Source organism: Balaenoptera acutorostrata, chromosome 2 (assembly GCF_949987535.1).
Source record: "Balaenoptera acutorostrata chromosome 2, mBalAcu1.1, whole genome shotgun sequence".
Taxonomy (NCBI): Eukaryota; Metazoa; Chordata; class Mammalia; order Artiodactyla; family Balaenopteridae; genus Balaenoptera; species Balaenoptera acutorostrata.
In genome coordinates this window covers 41790730-41810863 of record NC_080065.1, presented here as the reverse complement: position 1 = coordinate 41810863, position 20134 = coordinate 41790730, and the positions used below count along the sequence as shown (strand labels likewise).

General features: G+C 35.5%; 1 protein-coding gene across 3 annotated transcripts in view; it reads right to left on the bottom strand.

The window, feature by feature from the left end:
- PARP8 (poly(ADP-ribose) polymerase family member 8) overlaps positions 1-20134 on the bottom strand; it is a 183809-nt gene that overhangs the window by 41876 nt on the left and 121799 nt on the right. For all 3 annotated transcript variants that reach the window (XR_009007117.1, XM_007195568.2, XM_057540280.1), the window contains 5 exons: positions 12088-12154; positions 9988-10113; positions 8898-9462; positions 7212-7262; positions 7011-7106 (listed from right to left, as the gene is read on the bottom strand). Coding sequence is in view for 2 of the 3 variants with exons in the window: in XM_007195568.2 (XP_007195630.1) it covers positions 7011-7106; positions 7212-7262; positions 8898-9462; positions 9988-10113; positions 12088-12154 (905 nt within the window). In the remaining variant the exon portion in view is untranslated. The remainder of the gene's footprint in view (positions 1-7010; positions 7107-7211; positions 7263-8897; positions 9463-9987; positions 10114-12087; positions 12155-20134) is intronic.

Sequence of the window (20134 nt, the reverse complement as noted above, 5' to 3'; positions counted from 1 at the left end):
AGTTTTTGTAGATCACTGATCCTCTCCCAGATCCTCTCCCATGTTTATCCACATTTTATTTGAAAGGAGTTCAAAATGTCAACACAAGATGGCGTACTAAAAGAAAGTTCTCAAATTGTAAGTAATCAAGATTAGATGTCTCACAGAAAGGACATCCTATTCAAGGAAAGAAACTGATTCATTTTTCCTTAATAAAATATGCAGTTATATTGTAATTAGCATTCTCCCGCCTTGAGCCGACTGCCAGCCAATACCGTGCTCCCAACAAATTCTGCTATAACTATATCATTTGCACAGAAAACTCCAGCATCAATTCAAAATAAAATGTAGTCATTGAATAGCTATCGCTGGATAAGTGAAATTGTGTGTTTTATTAAACATACTTTAATACAAAGTATGTATGCCTAAATATCACCCAAAATGTACATTATTTACTAATTCGAGTTTACAATAAATCTATTAGTTTCAATTTATAAAATATTATCTATTCTTAATGTTATACTATTATATTGCCTTCAAACAATTAGTCCCTATAACGTAAACTGCAAAACCATGGCAAGTCCCTCCTGCCATTACACGTAACATACATAATATATCTGCAATATAATATTCATTATGCACCATTTAAAAACATGGGGAAATTTATATGTCCCTAAGTTAAGATTCATTTTAGAAATTTTTAAGCTAAGATGAATACATTTTTAATTTTATTTGAATCAAAGCAATTTAAATGTGAGCAGTAAAAACATGTTTCCAAAAAATGGCTTTAAGCCCTAAAGAATATTTTAGAACCTAACTGCACTTTAGAAACTTTGTGTTTTCAATGAATTTAAATTACTTCCTACTGAAAATAGAAATGACATAACTCAAGAGAATCTAGCTATGTATTTATATATAGCACAGTGTAGGTGAGTGGTTTTCAAACCTTTTTTTGCCATGGTCTTTTTTTTCAAACAAAATATTTCATGTAAGCCCAATATATAAAACAGATAAAAGTGGATACTGTTCCAGTTGGAGCATATGTGCACAGTTCAGTTCTCCTAGCTATAAAACAGGGATAAAATCTAGTTCACCAGGTTGATAAAAGGACTAAGTGAGAAAGAGAACCAAGTGAGATATGTTTTATAAAATCTCCTTGAGATATAGAGAGCTGTTTAAATATTAACAGTATTAGGTAACCTGGATAAGCTGTCTCTTCTACTTGTTTCAACCCAATGTATATACAAAAATTAGTGTTTAATAAGAATTTTCATTGAGGCATATCATGAAGTGGTATTTTTATTTTCATACCCGTGGTTTATCAAAACTCTTAATTTGTTGCTACACTATTTCTTGCTAAAAAAGAAATGAACAATGTAAATACAACTTCATAATTTAAAAACAAGTGTTGAAAACATATGAGAATACTGAAGAATATCTAGTGGAAACACAAAACCTACATGACTTTAATTCTCTGTGTTTCCAGTTTTATAGTCAGTACTTTGGGTGCTTTTCATGGTTTGGAAGAGAGACACATTTGGGGTAGGGAAAGATTTACTGTCCATTAAGAAAGACAGGAATCCCACAGAGATCAAGACAGATCCACAATAAGATAGGATCAGGCCTGGTTAGGCCCCAATATACATGGTGATCCCTATTGTCCTATAAAACTAAAGTTGTTTGAACATTAAAACCAATTTCTGCTCAATTTGGATGTAAAAATAATTATATTTTTGAACTGAAAGTTTTTTGGCATAATTATTTAGTTTAGCCTGTATTTCAGAACTTGAAATGTTAACTTCTATGAAATGCATTGAGGGGGAGCAGGGAGAAAATAGGCTATGCTTTTTCATCCATTTTTTAACATCAGACCTAAATACAAGAAGACCTACCTGTTTTCCTCAAGGTAAAAGGGGACATATCCAGGTTGACCCACACACTCAGTTTCCCAAAAAACGGTCATGGGAGTGCCTTATACTATGACCAAATTATAGCTGGGTATTGTTAATTTTCACTCTGAAAATAAGAACCTTAGTTACAAACATTTGTCTATGGTCCACAGCAAGGTTTCTCTGACCTTGCTTTAGTAGGAAAGAGCATTATTCTCAAGAGGTGACAGTAGAATCTCAGGCCTGATAATCCAGAGCAAGTAATGTGGGACATTTTCACACAGCAGGAGAAGAAAATGAAATCATAATTCCCACATCACATATTGATGCGAGAAACAGGAAAGTCTGTTAACCAGGGACACAGAGAATGAGCCTCCAGTATCACTGACAAAGTTCCAACTTTGTAGGGATACTAAGCCACACAACCACATGAGTGGTTTTATCCAACAGGATTCAGCAGCTCATGTACAGGGTTCAAAGAAGAAGACAAACACCTGCATTGATCCAAGAATTGGGTGTTTAAGGTGACTCTAACAAAAAGACAAGGGCACTAGGAATTTATAGGCTGATGAAAGCAGTGGTGATTTTGGCAGTAAATCCTTGTTTTCTTGTTTTGCGAACACACTTGAAGACCAAAATCAACATTTTAAAGCATCTCCAAAACAGTCGAGTGCATTAACACTCTAGCTGATTCCAAAACAGAGAACCAGTGGTTTGGTTTTCTGATCACAATGCAGACTGTACTGCCGAACTGAAATTCTGGGACTCTGAACAACCCTCCTGATAATGTGAGTTTTATGCAGATCCACAGTATTACATGTCAGGACTCACACCTGAGAGTGATATTTATAACCTTTATAAACAAAAGACAAAATCAGAGCATTGTGGTATTTCTAAATAAGTAGTTTAGTTCTTCATGTTGCGAAAGTGTGACATGCTTACCTAGACCTCTGAGTAAAGTGGCAGAACAGGAAAGCAGTGAGTAAAATTTCAGGACTTTTGGGAAATAGGGGTAAAAGGGGACTTATGTCATTTAAAAAACAATCAGGCTTGAAGAAAAGAGACAAAACATAAGAAACAATTTGAATTTTGACAGAGAAAGATCTAACAAACGTAATAAACATTAGGCAGAGAAATCTATAGAAATAGAGTTTTATCTAACCTATTTAATCATCCTATGGGACTATGACTTATCCTCTTTATAGCTCGAGGATTTATTGCAGTTTTTAATGTGTTATATGGGCTGAATATTATATTTGTAATAATTGTTATACCTTATTGAAATTATATACTATGTACATTATTGAAATTATAGTAAAACATATTGTGATGTAAATATAAGAGAGAGAGAGAAAAAATGAATATATACCTGATTTAGGTGAAATATCTGTTTAACAGAACCAGGAGGTAGTTTTGTTTACTTTTCTTCCTTTGAATATGAGATGTTTCTCTATTTTCATTTCCTGATCTGATTTCATAGGTCACTTATCTTACTATTTAAGAAACCAAAGTAAGTTTTCTGATTTCCTTAGATATCAGTCTGAACTGAAGCAACATAAAACCACCTGATAACTAGCTATATTTATTGAGAAAACGTTTTCTCTCTTGTTTACAAAAGCATTTCCATTTCTAGAAAGAGACAGCAAACTTCACTGGTGCAGAAAGATAAAGTAAAACAGAACTTGAAGCAAGGTAAAGAGAATACTAACATCAACTATGATATTTCTATCACCTATTATAGGAATGAACTGCCAGTAATTAAACCGTAAAGAGCAAACTCCCAACAACATGTGTGGTAAATTTCCAGGACATAAAAGTAGTCAATTCAAGCACATGAGTCAAGAGTAGCATCATGATTAAGAACCGTGGCCTTGGTGCCATTCTGCCAGGGTTTGAATCCTGTCCCTATTACCTACTAGCGGTGTGACATAAAAAAAATTACTGTTTTCCTCATCTATAGAGCAGGGACAGTATTAATACCTGTCTAATAGGGTTATTACGAGGATTAAATAAGATAATCCATATAAGGCACTTCAAAAACATGATTACATAAAAAGCACTCAAAAAGCTTATGCCATTAATAACATTACTATTATCTACGGCAAGGAAAATGTCATTGCCATGGATCAAGAAATAAATCAAGATCCACAGATGCACAATGACAAAGTAACAATAGGCCTCCTTAATGGGATAAATTGACATGGTTAAAGGATCCTCTCTCCTCGCATCATAACTATACCTTTCCCTGTATTGACTAAAAAATAACAATCTTGCACAAATATTTAATAAATTCTGATTTAGTTAAGTTGGGTTTCAGAATAATAATATATCTCTTTGAGAGGAATAACTGACTGTCAAAAAACAGCATATGGGTGGCAAGAAAAATCTCTTTTATATGTTTCCCATAAACAAATAAAATGAAACAAATATATCATAAAGCCTGACAGTGGTTATGGCCATAAATGGATATTACATATGTTTTTTAAAGTATAAATCTTGAAATACAAAAAAGTTCTAATAAAATTACCTGTTTCTAGGCTTTGCAATTCATCTTTTCAAACATATATTTCTAAGGACAGGACAAATCTCTCTTAAAAAGTGCAACAGATTCTAGTATGGTGCGTTATACTCATAAAGCCTTCAATAAATGTTTGTGATGCAGTTTTGAAGTCAGACAAAATCAGGTTCAAAGTTCAGCTTCCACTCATACAGCTGGGTGATGCTAAATAAATTACCTAACTTCTTTGAATCTTAACCCCCTTATTTGCACCATGGGCACAAAAATACCTAAACCACAGAGTTTTGTGAAAATCAAACAAGGAAGCAGTATGCAAAATGTCTACACAGGGTGCCTGGCACACAGTGCTCAAGTCATCTGCAAACAGATTGCTTCAGTTTTTCCTGTCCAGTACGGATACATTCTATTATTCTTCTCTTCTTAATTGCCTGGCTAGAACCTCCAGTACAATGTTGATTAGAAGTGGCAACAGCATCAAAAAGAATAAACTACTTAAAGATAAATTTATCCAAGGATGTGCAAGACTTGAACACTGAAACTAAAAAACAGTGTGAAAAGAAATTTTAAAAGATCTAGATAAATGGAAGGATACTCTGCATTCGTGGATTGGAAGGATTAATATTAAGATGGCAATACTTCCCAAACTGACCTACAGACCCAAAGCAAACCCTATCAAAATTCCATCTGCCTTTTTGGCAGATAAGCTGACCCTAGAATTCATATGGAAATGCAAGGGATCCAAACAGTGAAAGCAATATTATAAAAAAAAAAGTTGGAGGACTCACACTTCTTGATTTCAAACTCACTACAAAGCTACAGTTAATCAAGACAGTATAGTACAGGTATGAGGACTGACATACGAATCAGTGGAGTCAAATTAAGAGTTGACCAGTAAATCAAAACATCTATGGTCAAATCATTTTCAGCAAGAGAGAGACAAGATCATTCAATTGGGGAAGAAGAGTCTTTTCAACAAATGGTGCTTAGACAACTAGATATCTACATGCAAGAGAATGAATTTGGACAACAACCTCACACCATAAGCAAAAATTAACTCAAAAAGGATCAATGTCTTAAATGTAAGATATAAACTATAAACTCTTAGAAGGAAACATAGGTGCAAATCTTTGTGACCTTGGATTAGGCAATGGTTCAACTGAAATTTGAATTCCATTAGAATTAAAAACTTGTGTGTCACAGGACACTATCAAGAAAAAGAAAATAGGAGAAAATATTTGCAAATCATATCTCTAACAATGATCTAGTATTCAGAATACATAAAGAACTCTTACAACTCACTAAAGACAAATAACCCAAATAAAAAATGGGCAAAGGATTTAAACAGACATTTCTCCAAAGAAGATATACAAATAGCCAATAAGCACATGAAGAGATGCTCAAATCAATAGTCATTAGGGAAGGGCAAATCAAAATCACAATGAGATACCACTTCATGAATGCTAGGATGGCTATAATTGGGGAAAAAATGAGGCAAATAACAAGCGCTGGTGAAGATGTGGACAAACTGGAACCATCATACACTGCTGGTAGGAATATACAGTGGTATAGCCACTGTCAAAAATAGTTCGGTAGTTCCTGAAACAGTTAAGTAGCGTTAACACATGTCCCAGCGATTCTATTAACTGAAGAATGGATGAACAAAAGTCACATATCCATATAATGTAGTCTTATTCCACCATAAAAAGGAATAAAGTTCTGAGACATGTTACACAGATGAACCTCGAAAACATTTTACTAAGTGAAAGAAGCCAAAAACAAATGGCCACATAATGTATAACTTATATTTAATGTCCCTTTATATGAAATGTCTAAAACAGGCAAATTCATAGAGACAGAAAATATATTAGTGGTTGCCAGGAGATGAGGTGAGGGGAAAATTGGGAGTGATTACTAACATGCATAGGGTTTCTTTTTTGGGGTAATAGAAATGTTCTAGAATTAGGAGTAACAGTTGCACAACACTGTGAATGTAATAAAAACCACTGAATTGTACACATTCAAATAGTGAATTGTATATTTATACAAATTTTATCTCAATAAAAAATGGCAAAAAAAACTTTTGAATTGGATAATTCTCCCCAAAAATACCACTTATACTTTGATTCTTATTTCCGTACTCCCTTAATAATGTCACAAATGTGTCAGTGAGCTGGCATTTTTTTGAAATCTTTACTCTAATTCTCCAGATTCTACTATATACCTCTTCTAACTGGAACAAGGACTACCCTCTACTCTCTGTATTAACTATCTTTAAATTGTGCTGTTTTGAAAAAATAGTGTTTACAAGTTTACATATATATATATATATATATATATACATATTGATATGGATGGATATAGAGATAGATAGATGAATAGACACTGAAGTGATAAATAAGCACAGGTGAGAAATAAGAAACATTTTGCTAATATGAAACAGCTTGATCTTTCACAGACTCCTTCAGAAATAGTGACTCATTTGTCAAAATTATATGACTTTGTGTATTTTGTAATTGGCTCAATAGAGAGTATTTACTGTAAATGCAGTTATTTACTTATTTATTTTTATATCTTAACCCTCTTCATTTATATTCTAAACTGACATGCCACCAATGAGAACTTACCCTAAGCATGGGGCCATTTTGAAATACATGTGGCTCGTCACAAACCACACAGTATTCATTCAACACAGGGATCCGCTGTTCAGCAAACTCAATTGTCTGAATAAGACAATAAAGAGAAAGAATTAAGTCAAGTTCATGCAGGATTTGAAAACCCACTAAAGGCTAAACTATTTCTACAACGGATGGAGGCTTGGCTCATACCTGCACTAGGAAGCCACGGTCTCGTATTGGAATACATTTGGCACCATTTGGCTATAAAAAGCAAAGTAGAAGAAAATAATTTTTTCATTAGGAAAATATGTAAATTATAGCCTTTTACTTTTGCAACAGTGAATACAGATGTGATCTAAGATCACCTGTAATGTGAATTAAATCACTGATTATGACATCGAGATTTTAGAATTTCTTATAATGCCCTTTCCTCCATTACTATTGCAATCTTTGTTTAAACTAAATGAGCAGCATTCTTAATTTCTGATCTTCTAATAAAAATGAGTGGCATCTTTAAACGATCACAAAAACTCGTTGCCTCTATTACTCATCACTGATTGCTCCCACTTCCTCATTTAGATTATTTCAATCTCATTTTACAATCAGATAGAATTATTTCTCCAAGGACGTACTAGACAGCTGCTTGCTTAAGGGGTACAATACTAAACTACTGTATTAGGCTTAACCATACAGGAGGACATTAAGACATTTTCTTTTACAGAATATCCGAAATTATCTTTCTTAGGTGAAACTAACCATGGGAAACTTTCTACTATGTAACTCTGACATAATTACTTTTCTATATGCCTTTAATACTTAGTTTTGAGAAGAAATGGGCTTTGGGGATATCCACCTAAAATTACCAACATACTCATATACATTTTCTTAACACAAATAAAATTTCATGGTATAATTTACAATGTAATTTTAGAAATAAATCTATATAAGAACACCACAACTTTCTGAAAATGTATCCTCTTATTTTTTTTCAGTTTCATCTATTGCTTGGTATATCTGTATTAATAGTTAAAGAGTTAAATATGTTCCTCCCTAACACACTCACACACAAATTTACTAAAAGCAAACAAAACTTTTGGTCAATTATTTTATGTAATTAATATACATAAGATAGGTCTGTTTCTTTATCTGAAACTGGCTATAATGCTGATTACTCTAGAGGTAAACTTTGTGTAAGACTGACTCCCAATAAATACCACCCAAAGTACTTAAGCTTTAATACAGTCACCTCCCAGGCCCATCTCCCCACGCAAAACAGCTTCAGGACAAAGTGACTTCAGTTTCATAAAGTAGACACTGAGAGCAGCTTTAAGTGAGGCTCTGGGATACAGCTGTAACTGTCACTTCTCTCCACAAGTTCACGGGCAAAGTTGTCCTCTTATATACAACAGGAAGGACACCACTCTTAATTATTAGAAATAAATAAATAAATAAAATAAAACATCAACAATTTTTATTCTAAAAAAAATTATTAGACAAACTCTGAGCTCCACTACTTTTGTGAGAAAACTAGAGATTAGATAAACCTATTTAATAAAACATTAAAAATGCTATGCTTGCTTAAAAGGACAGGCTTTGTGAATCCAATGGACTTCCTTCCATTTTTAGTAGCATTCATTCCCGTGACAGGACTCTGGACTAGACCTCAAATTGACGGCCACATTTATTTTTTCAGAATCAAAACGAACATTCCAGTACCAGTTGCAAACGTCTGGTATGCAAAATAACATCCAAAAGAAAAAAATTGTAAATTTTAAAAAACAAAAACAAAATTGCGCTTCTTTCCTTTACCAGATCTTACAAAACAAACAAACTAACGAAACCCTCTACTGCCCCTTAGCTGACATTTAAGAACTCAAGATGAAAATATGTACGCACAGCAGGCTGGGAAGATGAAGATGATGATGGTGTTAAGATACCAATGAGCCCTGAGGTAAGAGAGAGCCTCCGGCCCTCTGCGTTGGGTTCCTTGAAAAGCTCCGTTTTGGATGACTTGGGGGCGCTGGAGTAAGACTTGCTGAGCAACTTGTGATTCTTGAGTCCATATAATTCTTCCATTCTGAGGTTACTGGAATAAGACCTGCTTAACAGTTTGTGAGGCTTCAGGCTGGCGTTGTGCTCACAGCGCGGGTCTCCAGAACAAGAGCGAGTCAAGAGTTTGTGCGACTTGAGAGCGAGGCAGTCCTCCTGCTTGACGGCTGCAGGGCAGGGACGGTTCAAGAGTTTGTGCGACTTAATGGTCGTCACCGCCTGCTCAGCCCGGGGGTCGCTGGACAGCGAGCGACCGAAGGTCCTGTGTGGCTTCGGGGCGCACACGTCCTCCGTCTTGACTGTGCTGGAGCAAGTCCTCCGCAGCAGCTTATGCGTCTTGGAGATCCCGTCTTGCTCCGATTTCAGTTTGGATTTGCTTTTTCCACAACCAGGGGGGGGATAACTTGGCGACCTTCAAAGTGCAACAATTAACAGGGCAAATCATGAGTGCAACAGACCATGCAGAACACTTGTCGGGCTCAATCAACTCAACTCTGCTGCAAATACCATGTCTTTTTAATTCAGCTTATCCAGCCAAAATTGAAACCAAATATGTATGGAAAGATCACAGGGACTGAATTCTATGTTTCCTGGAAAGCAAAAAAGGTTTGTCCAGTTTGTTTGTTTGTTTTTTCCCCTCCTACCTATCCCAGAGCCCTATAAAGGACTAATTTTGGTAGGGAAAACTCTATGTGATTAGAAACCAAAAAATGTAATTTTAGTAAATTTATCCCATGTAAAGGAAACACAAACTCAAAACACAGAAATGAGTATCTGTGTTTTTTGATGGAATGGATGTAGCTTGGTCTGTTCTTTAAAGTCATAAAGAAAATAAACAGATGCCAACACTGTAGCAAGAATGCTTTGAATTAAATAACCATGGAATATCACAGGTGCAGTGTTTAGTAAGACGATGGAAAGACGTCTGGTTACCCACCTGCGCAAGGTAGAAAATAGATGCAGGGGAGACTTCACTTTCTTCTCTGACAGCTTCTTATTGTGCAGGCAACTGGATTTTTCTTTGCTCTGTTTCCACTGCTGTGTAACAAATGTCTGCATGATTCTGTCAAACCAAAGGTAAGTTTGTTATCACAGTTCCAAGGTAATTTAATATCAGATTTCTGTATGGATTATGTAGAGAATGCATTTATCAAAGGAAAATAAATGCATGGTAATTAGGCGGAGTTTAATTTTGAACCATACAAGATGTCTTCTTGCGTAGGAAAGCATCCTATAGAAAATTTCTATGATTTTACTGTTACAATTAATAATTAATTAGTTACTGTGACATAATTAAAAATACAAACGATTAAGAAGTTGATAAAAGAATAAGGATATAAAGAGATTTATAAGGACGGCCTTTAGGATCAACACCTTTAGCTGAGGTGGCAAAAGAAAAGTCTGAATTATTTTGTTGGTGCCAGCAACACAGGTTTTAAAAAATGTTTTGTTAGTAATTATGATTTATTAAGATACAAGTAAAGTTCTTTTCCTTCTCCTTGATTTGCTTATGTATTTTTCTTCATGAAAAGGAAAACAAAATGAAACTACAAAATCGTAAACAAAAATAAGCCATGCAAAATTGACTCTGGAGAATTAGGAGGTCAGCAAGTTTTACGTTCAGCACAGCCGCCATTCACTTTAAAATGTGCTGGTTTTTTAAAATATGGTGAGCCTCTAAGAAGTTTTAGTTCCTATCCTAAGGCAGGAATTTGGTAACTTCTGATCTCAATATTTTCTAAGTCAAGACCATGGCATCACTGTTTTGTGATAAAGAATTCTAGAACGTCAACTGTGGATTTAAGACACAGCCTTGTTTTCTGAGAAGGGTCTCAGGCTGTGACAGCTTCTCTGAATCCCATCCCTCCAGTGACAATGGAGGAGAGTCCCCTAAGGCTGATATTTAAGCAGAGGCAAAATTTTACAATTAAACATTGTACGCAATAAATTAAACATTTTGATTTTCTTTCCCAAGTCAATTCAGCAGGTCCTGCTTTCCTGCTCTTCTCAGTTGTTTCTAACATAGATTGCTTTTGGACCGGGAAGATGGTACCAATATCTACTATTTACAATACAGCAGGGTGTGAAAGAGGAACTTTATATACAGATTTTTTTTCTCCTTCCACACATTTCACAAATAAGGTAAGGAAATGAAATCTCTCCAAGTTAGCCTGGATAGTAAGCAGCAGAGCTGTAACACCTATGTTATGAAAAAAATCATAGGGGGAAAAAAAATCATAGGGGGAAAAAAATCATAGGGGGAAAAAAAAATGTGCTAAGATGAGGTGGTGGCCAACTTGAATGGCTTAACACAGAAGGCAGGCTCCATGCTTAGTTCCAAGACCTGTAAGATACTGGCTTGAAAAACAAAATCCAATTGAAAAAACAAAGCCAATTGCACTGGAAAAGGATATCTAATCCAGTACAGGAAACTGAGAAAATTTCCCCTGTGATTTTTTTCCCTCACCCAATTTTCTCCCTCATTTAAAAAATTATTTTTAATTTAATGACTTTATTTTTTTAGAGCAGTTTTAGGTGCACAGCAAAATTGAGAGGAAGGTACTGAGATTTCACATATGCCCCCTGCCCATAGCTTCCCTATTACCAACATCTCCTGCCAGAGCCGTGCATTTGCTACAACTGATGAATCTATATTGAGTCCTTAAAAAGAAAATACTGCATAATATAATGTGCTAAATATGTGTTGCAAATTGAATTTAGTTTCAAAGATGTGGAATTCTAAACATTAAGGGTTTATTTTCTAATTTTTATATGCCCACCTCCTCAGGTGGAAGGCAGGATGTTAGAGGGAGGAGAGTGAATCCAGGGGGGCAGATGGAAGGAATCTGGCTCAGTTCTAAAGTGAGCTCTGCCAACTAAATTATTGATGCAGCTCTTAGCATCAGGATGACTTCCGCTCCTGAGGCATTTACTTCAAAAAGCTTTGTTGAATAAAAATGGGGCGGAGAGTGGTGAGCAAAATGAGAACTCAGTTCTCTTCAATAGAAATTTGTTTTTTATTCATTGGAAAACTTACTTTTTCAGCTGATGTCCCAGTCCAAATCTCTCTTTTGTGGAAATCTGAAAGACATCAACAGTGGGCACTGCAAAGGAAAAAGAATCAGCCTAAATGTTGAGTTGAAACTCAACCATCAGCCAGGAAAAAGTCTGAAAAGTAATATATATATTACTATGTATATGTAATATATATGTATATACATACATACACGTTTTAAAATAGTCTACACACAAACCTACACATGGCTATTTATGCTTTATAGAGAGATTTTGGAGATCATTCTAGGTTAGTATATATTATATATACTAATGTATAATATATGCATATGTAAATGCACAATATATATGATAATGAAGAATGATCTCCAAAAATATATGTTAAGTGTAAATAGCAATGTGTAGGATAGTTTGCACACTATTCCTTAGGTGGAAGAGAGACACGTTTGTATACACATAGACCTTTTTTTAAGAATAAAACAATGGAGGATGACAGTAGGCATAGGATACTCACTTTGCACTGCACACCCTCTTGTGGGCTTCATATTTGTATCAGATACATATATTTCTATAAGTTAATAACTATGCTGCTTATGAAATTGATAACCTCCAAAAAAGTCACTCACCATTCATTATTCACTGGTTTAAAGGGTATTTATTGTTTTCTCACTGTGCCAGCCACTATAGACAGAGTAGCAAAAAACACGCACAAATATCCCTGCCCTCATGAGCCTTAGGAAAGAGAAGGAGACAGACAGAAAATAGATAAAATGTCACGTGGTGATAAAGGCTCTGGATAAAAATAAAGATGGAAAAGGGTGGGGGGGGTGCTGAAGGTTATGTGGGCATAAACAGACTTCAACATTAGATAATATGGCAGGAAGAAAAGGGTCCCAGCCAGAGGAAACACAGGGCAGTGCCCCTGAGGTAGAAATGTGCTTCAATATTCTAGGACCAGAGGGAGAGCTGGAGAGAAGTGAACAAGGTATCCCGTTAGGAGATGAGATGAGAGAAGGACCACAAACAGTGTAGGTTCCCTGTAAAGAGCAAGGATAGAAATAGGAAAATCAGTCTGGAACTCATTACAGTAATTAAGGGAAGAGTATAGTGGCTTGGATGAGCAGAGGTGGTGAACATTTTGGATTCACACTCCCTGGGAGAGCTGACAGATTTTGCTGATGGACTGAATTTAAAGTGTCAGAAAAAGAAAGGAGTCAGGGATGAATCAAAGGATTTTTGGCCTGAGCAAACAGAAGGATGAAACTTACCAATTCCTGGTACGTGAAAGACTGCAAGAGAATCAGGTTTGGAGCAGTGGGGAAGACTGCTTAACTTAACTCTGGCTATTGTAAATTTGAGATGCTTATTTGTCACTCAAGTGGAAAAGTTAAGTAGGCAACTGGATAAAGAAATCCGGTGTTTATGCATTTGGATGAGAGGAATGTGCTAAAGACATAAATGTGGGGGGAATTCCCTGGCGGTCCAGTGGTTAGGACTCCGAGCTCTCACTGCCGAGGGTCCGGGTTCAACCCCTGGTCGGGAAACTAAGATCCCACCAGTTCCACGGCACAGCCAAAAAAAAAAAAAGACTTCTATGTGGAAGAGCAAAAATACATATGTACTTAAAGGTACGAGGCTGGATGAGAAACTATGAGTGAGTGTAGATGGCGGAGAGAAGTCTAAGGATTCAGCCTGAGCCATTCAGTATCTAGAGGCTCAGCAAACAAGGCTGAAGAGGAATGGCTGGGAGGATGGAAAATTCCAGAATGCTGTTAATCTGGACACATATTCAAAAATAATTTCCAAGGAGGGGGTAAAAATCTGTTATCAAATGCTCCTAAGTTAATTAAGACGAGAATTCAAAATTGGTCATGGGGTCATTAAGCAATATTCTAGTCACTGGTGACATTGACAAGAGCAGCGTTTGTGAAATGATGCATCCAAAACACATCTACAGCGTATTCAAGGAGAAAAAAAGGGGAAAGAAAATGAAGGAAGCTAGAGGGCAGACAGCAGAAGCAAGAACTACAATCCTGCAGCCTGTGGAATGAAAACGACATTCACAGAAAGATAGACCAAATGAAAAGGCAGAGGACTATGTACCAGAAGAAGGAACAAGATAAAACCCCAGAAAAACAACTAAATATATATGCTGTCTACAAGAGAACCACTTCAGACCTAGGGACACATACAGACTGAAAGTGAGGGGATGGAAAAAGATATTCCATGCAAATGGAAATCAAAAGAAAGCTGGAGTAGCAATACTCATAACAGATAAAATAGACTTCAAAATAAAGAATGTTACAGGAGACAAGGAAGGACACTACATAATAATCAAGGGATCAATCCAAGAAGAAGATACAACAATTATAAATATATCTGCACCCAACATAGGAGCACCTCAATGCATAAGGCAAATGCAAAAAGCTATAAAAGAGGAAATCGACAGTAACACAATAATAGTGGGGGACTTTAACACCTCACTTACACCAATGGACAGATCATCCAGAAAGAAAATTAAGAAGGAAACACAAGCTTTAAATGACACAATAGACCAGACAGATTTAATTGATATTTATAGGACATTCCATCCAAAACCAGCAGATTACACTGTCTTCTCAAGTGCACATGGAACATTCTCCAGGAGAGATCACATCTTGGGTCACAAATCAAGCCACTTAAGAAAACTGAAATCATATCAAGCATCTTTTCCGACCACAACGCTATGAGATTAGAAATAAATTACAGGGAAAAAACCGCAAAAAAACACAAACACATGAAGGCTAAACAATACGTTACTAACCAAAAGATCACTGAAGAAATCAAAGAGGAAATCAAAAAACCTAGAGAAAAATGACAACAAAACACGATGATCCAAAATCTATGGGATGCAGAAAAGCAGTTCTAAGAGGGAAGTTTATAGCAATACAAGCCTACCTCAAGAAACAAGAAAAATCTCAAACAAACAATCTAACCTTGCCCCTAAAGGAACTAGAGAAAGAAGAACAAACAAAACCCAAAGTTAGTAGAAGGAAAGAAATCATAAAGATCAGAGCAGAAATAAATGAAATAGAAACAAAGAAAATAATAGCAAAGATCAATAAAACTAAAAGCTGGTTCTTTGAGAAGATGAACAAAACTGATAACCCATTAGCCAGACTCATCAAGAAAAAGAGGGAGAGGACTCAAATCAATAAAATTTGAAATGAAAAAGGAGAAGTTACAACAGACACCGCAGAAATACAAAGCTCATAAAAGACTATTACAAGCAACTCTATTCCAATAAAATGGACAACCTGCAAGAAACAGACAAATTCTTAGAAAGGTATAACCTTCCAAGACTGAACCAGGAAGAAATAGATAATATGAACAGACCAATCACAAGTAATGAAATTGAAACTGTGATTAAAAATCTTCCAAAAAACAAAAGTCCAGGATCAGATGGCTTCACAGGTGAATTCTATAAACATTTAGAGAAGAGCTAACACCCATCCTTCTCTAACTCTTCCAAAAAATTGCAGAGGAAGGAACACTCCCAAACTCATTCTATGAGGCTACCATCACCCTGATACCAAAACCAGACAAAGATACTACAAAAAAAGAAAATTACAGACCAGTATCACTGATGAATATAGATGCAAAAATCCTCAACAAAATACTAGCAAACAGAATCCAACAACACATTAAAAGGATCATACACCATGATCAAGTGGGATTTATCCCAGGGATGCAAGGATTCTTCAATATACACAAATCAATCAATGTGATACACTATACTAACAAATTGAAGAATAAAAACCATATGATCATCTCAATAGATGCAGAAAAATCTTTTGACAAAATTCAACACCATTTATGATAAAAATTCTCCAGAAAGTGGGCATAGAGGGAACCTACCTCAACATAATAAAGGCCATATATGACAAACCCACAGCAAACATCATTCTCAATGGTGAAAACCTGAAAGCATTTCCTCTAAGATCAGGAACAAGACAAGGTTGCCCACTCTTGCCACTATTATTCAACATAGTTTTGGAAGTCCTAGCCATGGCAATCAGAGAAGAAAAAGAAATAAAAGGAATACAAATTGGAAAAGAAGAAGTAAAACTGTCCCTGTTTGCAGATGACATGACACTATATATAGATAATCCTAAAGATGCTACCAGAAAACTGCTAGAGCTAATCAATGAATTTGGTAAAGTTGCAGGATACAAAATTAATGCACAGAAGTCTCTTGGATTCCTATACACTAACAATGAAAGATCAGAAAGAGAAATTAAGGAAACAATCCCATTCACCACTGCAACAAAAAGAATAAAATACCTAGGAATAAACCTATCTAAGGAGGTAAAAGACCTCTACTCAGAAAACTATAAGACACTGATGAAAGAAATCAAAGATGACACAACCAGATGAAGAGGTATACCATGCTCTTGGATTGGAAGAATCAATATCGTGAAAATGACTAAAGTACCCAAAGCAATCTACAGATTCAGTGCAATCCCTATTAAATTACCAATGGCATTTTTTACAGAACTAGAACAAAAAATCTTCAAATTTGTATGGAGACACAAAGACCCCAAATAGCCAAAGCAGTCTTGAGGGGAAAAAACGGAGCTGGAGGAATCAGGCTCCCTGACTTCAGACTATACTACAAAGCTAGTAGTCAAGACAATATGGTACTGGCACAAAAAAAATATATAGATCAATGGAACAGGATAGAAAGCCTAGAGTTAAACCCATGCACCTATGGTCAACTAATCTATGACAAAGGAGGCAAGGATATACAATGGAGATAAGACAGTCTCTTCAATAAGTGGTGCTGGGAAAACTGGACAGCTACATGTAAAAGAGTGAAATTAGAACACTCCCTAACACCATACACAAAAGTAAACTCAAAATGGATTAAAGACCTAAACGTAAGACCAGACACTATAAAACTCATAGAGGAAAACAGCAAGATCTTTTTTGACCCACCTCCTAGAGTAATGGCAATGAAAACAAAAATAAACAAATGGGACCTAATGAAACTTAAAAGCTTTTGCACAGCAAAGGAAACTATAAACAAGACGAAAAGACAACCCTCAGAATGGGAGAAAATATTTGCAAATGAATCAAAAGACAAAGGATTAATTTCCAAAATATGTAAACAGCTTATGCAGCTCAATATTAAAAAAACAAACAACCCAATTAAAAAATGGGCAGAAGACCTAAATAGACATTTCTCCAAGGAAGACATACAGATGGCCACGAGGCACATGAAAAGCTGCTCAACATCACTAATTATTAGAGAAATGCAAATCAAAAGTACAATGAGGTATCACCTCACACTGATTAGAATGGGCATCATCAGAAAATCTACAAACAACAAATGCTGGAGAGGGTGTGGAGAAAAGGGAACCCTCTTGCACTGTTGGTGGGAATGTAAATTGATACAGCCACTATGGAGAACAGTATGGAGGTTCCTTAAAAAACTAAAAATAGAATTATCATATGACCCAGCAATCCCTCTACTGGGCATATACCCAGAGAAAACCATAATTCAAAAAGACACATGCACCCCAATGTTCACTGCAGCACTATTTACAGTAGCCAGGTCTTGGAAGCAACCTAAATGCCCATCGACAGACAAATGGATAAAGAAGATGTGGTACATATATACAATGGAATATTACACAGCCATAAAAAGGAACGAATTTGGGTCATTTGTAGAGATGTGGATGGACCTAGAGACTGTCATACAGAGTGAAGTAAGTCAGAAAGAGAAAAACAATATCATATATTAATGCATATATGTGGAATCTAGAAAAATGGTACAGATGAACTGGTTTGCAAGGCAGAAATAGAGACACAGATGTAGGGAACAAAGGTATGGACACCAAGGGGGGGAAAGCAGGGGGGAGGTGGTGGTGGTGGGATGAATTGGGAGATTGGGATTGACATATATACACTAATATGTATAAAATGGATAACTAATAAGAACCTGCTGTAGAAAAAATAAATAGAATTTCAAAAAAAAACCTGAAGTAAGCTAATAGAGACAACTCTAATGAAGATATTTAACAGTCATGGGAAGCAGAGTGTTAGGGACTAAGTTAAGAATGATTTGAGGTCTAAAGGTGTTTGTTTTAAAGATGAGAGGAATTTTTTTTTTTTCTGAAGGAAATCTTTTAGAAGAAAGAGACATGAACAGTACAAGAAGGAGAGAGAGAATTGCTGAAGGGTATCTTAATTAGGTGAAAGGAGATGGACGCTAGCATGCAAATGAAAGGATGATATTGCACAGGAGCATGGGTAGCACCATTCATACTAACAGTTGGGATAACTGTTAGTTATTAATAAGACAGAGCAAAGACTGTCTTATTAATAGGACATTCTCAGACCACACATGCTCCACATAGTAAACCAGGCTGGTATCCCCAGTTGCCTCACCATCTTGGCCATTAGTCTGAGATACAAACACTCCACTGATCAAAGAAAATGGGTGTTACATCACCCATCAGTTTCTTTCCTGAAAACATTCTAATCCTTAACATAGAGAGTACATCACTCCAATCCCACGTGTCCCAAACCGAAGGCTATAGAAAAGTGAATAAAAAATCCTAACTTGAAAACTCAGGGGAATTATTTTTTAAAGAAAAAGATGACAAAACTAGAACACAGTGTGTTCTCTCTAAGATTTAAGAAGACACAGTCTCTTCTCAGGCAGATGGAAAAAGTAACTGGGAAGATGGAGGCAAAGAAACAAAAGGGACCTGGTTTAAAAAAATGCAGAAAAATCCAAAACACACTAGAACTGAAATCTTCACTGAAGAAAATTGTATAAGACACGTAGAGAGAGAAAGAAGAGATATAATAGACACAACTGTTTATCCAGAATATATTAATTATCCTATAAATTAATAATACAAAGGCCAAAACTTATTCATACTATGAATGGCTAGAAAATAAATGTCACCAACATTGACTCAATTAGTAGTATAAAATCTGAATGACCCCAAATTTTGGAATACACTGAAAGAGCTAACAAGATGTTACTTCTAAAAATATTCCAAAATTCAAGTGACAAAATTCTTATTACTATTAAAATTAATGCAATTAATTATTGTAATTTATTGTATTTAATGTATTCATATAAGATGTTAGTAATCAGTGAAATTGGATGTAGAGTGTATGAGGACTCTGCACTACCTCTGCAGTTTTCTGTAAACCTAAAAATGTTTTAGATTAATTTTTTTAAATGTTTGTAAAGGTAATAGATTTTTTTTTTAAGTACAGCAATTTATTAAACAAATACCTTTTATTTTTCTGATTTTTGTCCTGGAACAGGAAGAAATACCAAAAACATTTCAATGCTGAGGACTAAAACTCCAAATTGCAACGTACAAGATGGTTGGTGAGAAGTAAACAAAAGTAATTGTATGCCATCATATGAAAAGCAAGTCACATACAGAATAAAATTTGTTCCTGTACTATATCTACTAATTTAAATCATGATGCTAATAATTATCAAATTACTGCTAAGTATTTTCTAAGGATATATTATATGCATAGGACTATATTCTAGTTCCTGATTGGGTTCACAAGAAATATAAAACCTAGGTCTACCATATATTCTTTTCTTCCTTCGAAGTGAGAGTGTGGCATGGACATATATACACTACCAAATGCAAAACAGATAGTTAGTGGGAAGCAGCCGCATAGCACAGGGAGATCAGCTCGGTGCTTTGTGACCACCTAGAGGGGTGGGATAGGGAGTGTGGGAGGGAGACACAAGAGGGAGGGGTATGGGGATATATGTATATATAGCTGATGTACTTTGTTATACAGCAGAAACTAACACAACACTGTAAAGCAATTATACTCCAATAAAGATGTTAAACAAAAAAAAGAACACATGGTGTTATGGGGATGGATGGTGGTGATGGCTGCCCAACAATGTGAAAGTATTTAATACCACTGAACTGTGCACTTAAAAATGGTACATTTTATATTATGTTTACCACAATTTAAAAAAGGAAGGTAATAGATTTTTGATAGCCAAAACAATCAGTTAGAAAATAAACTGG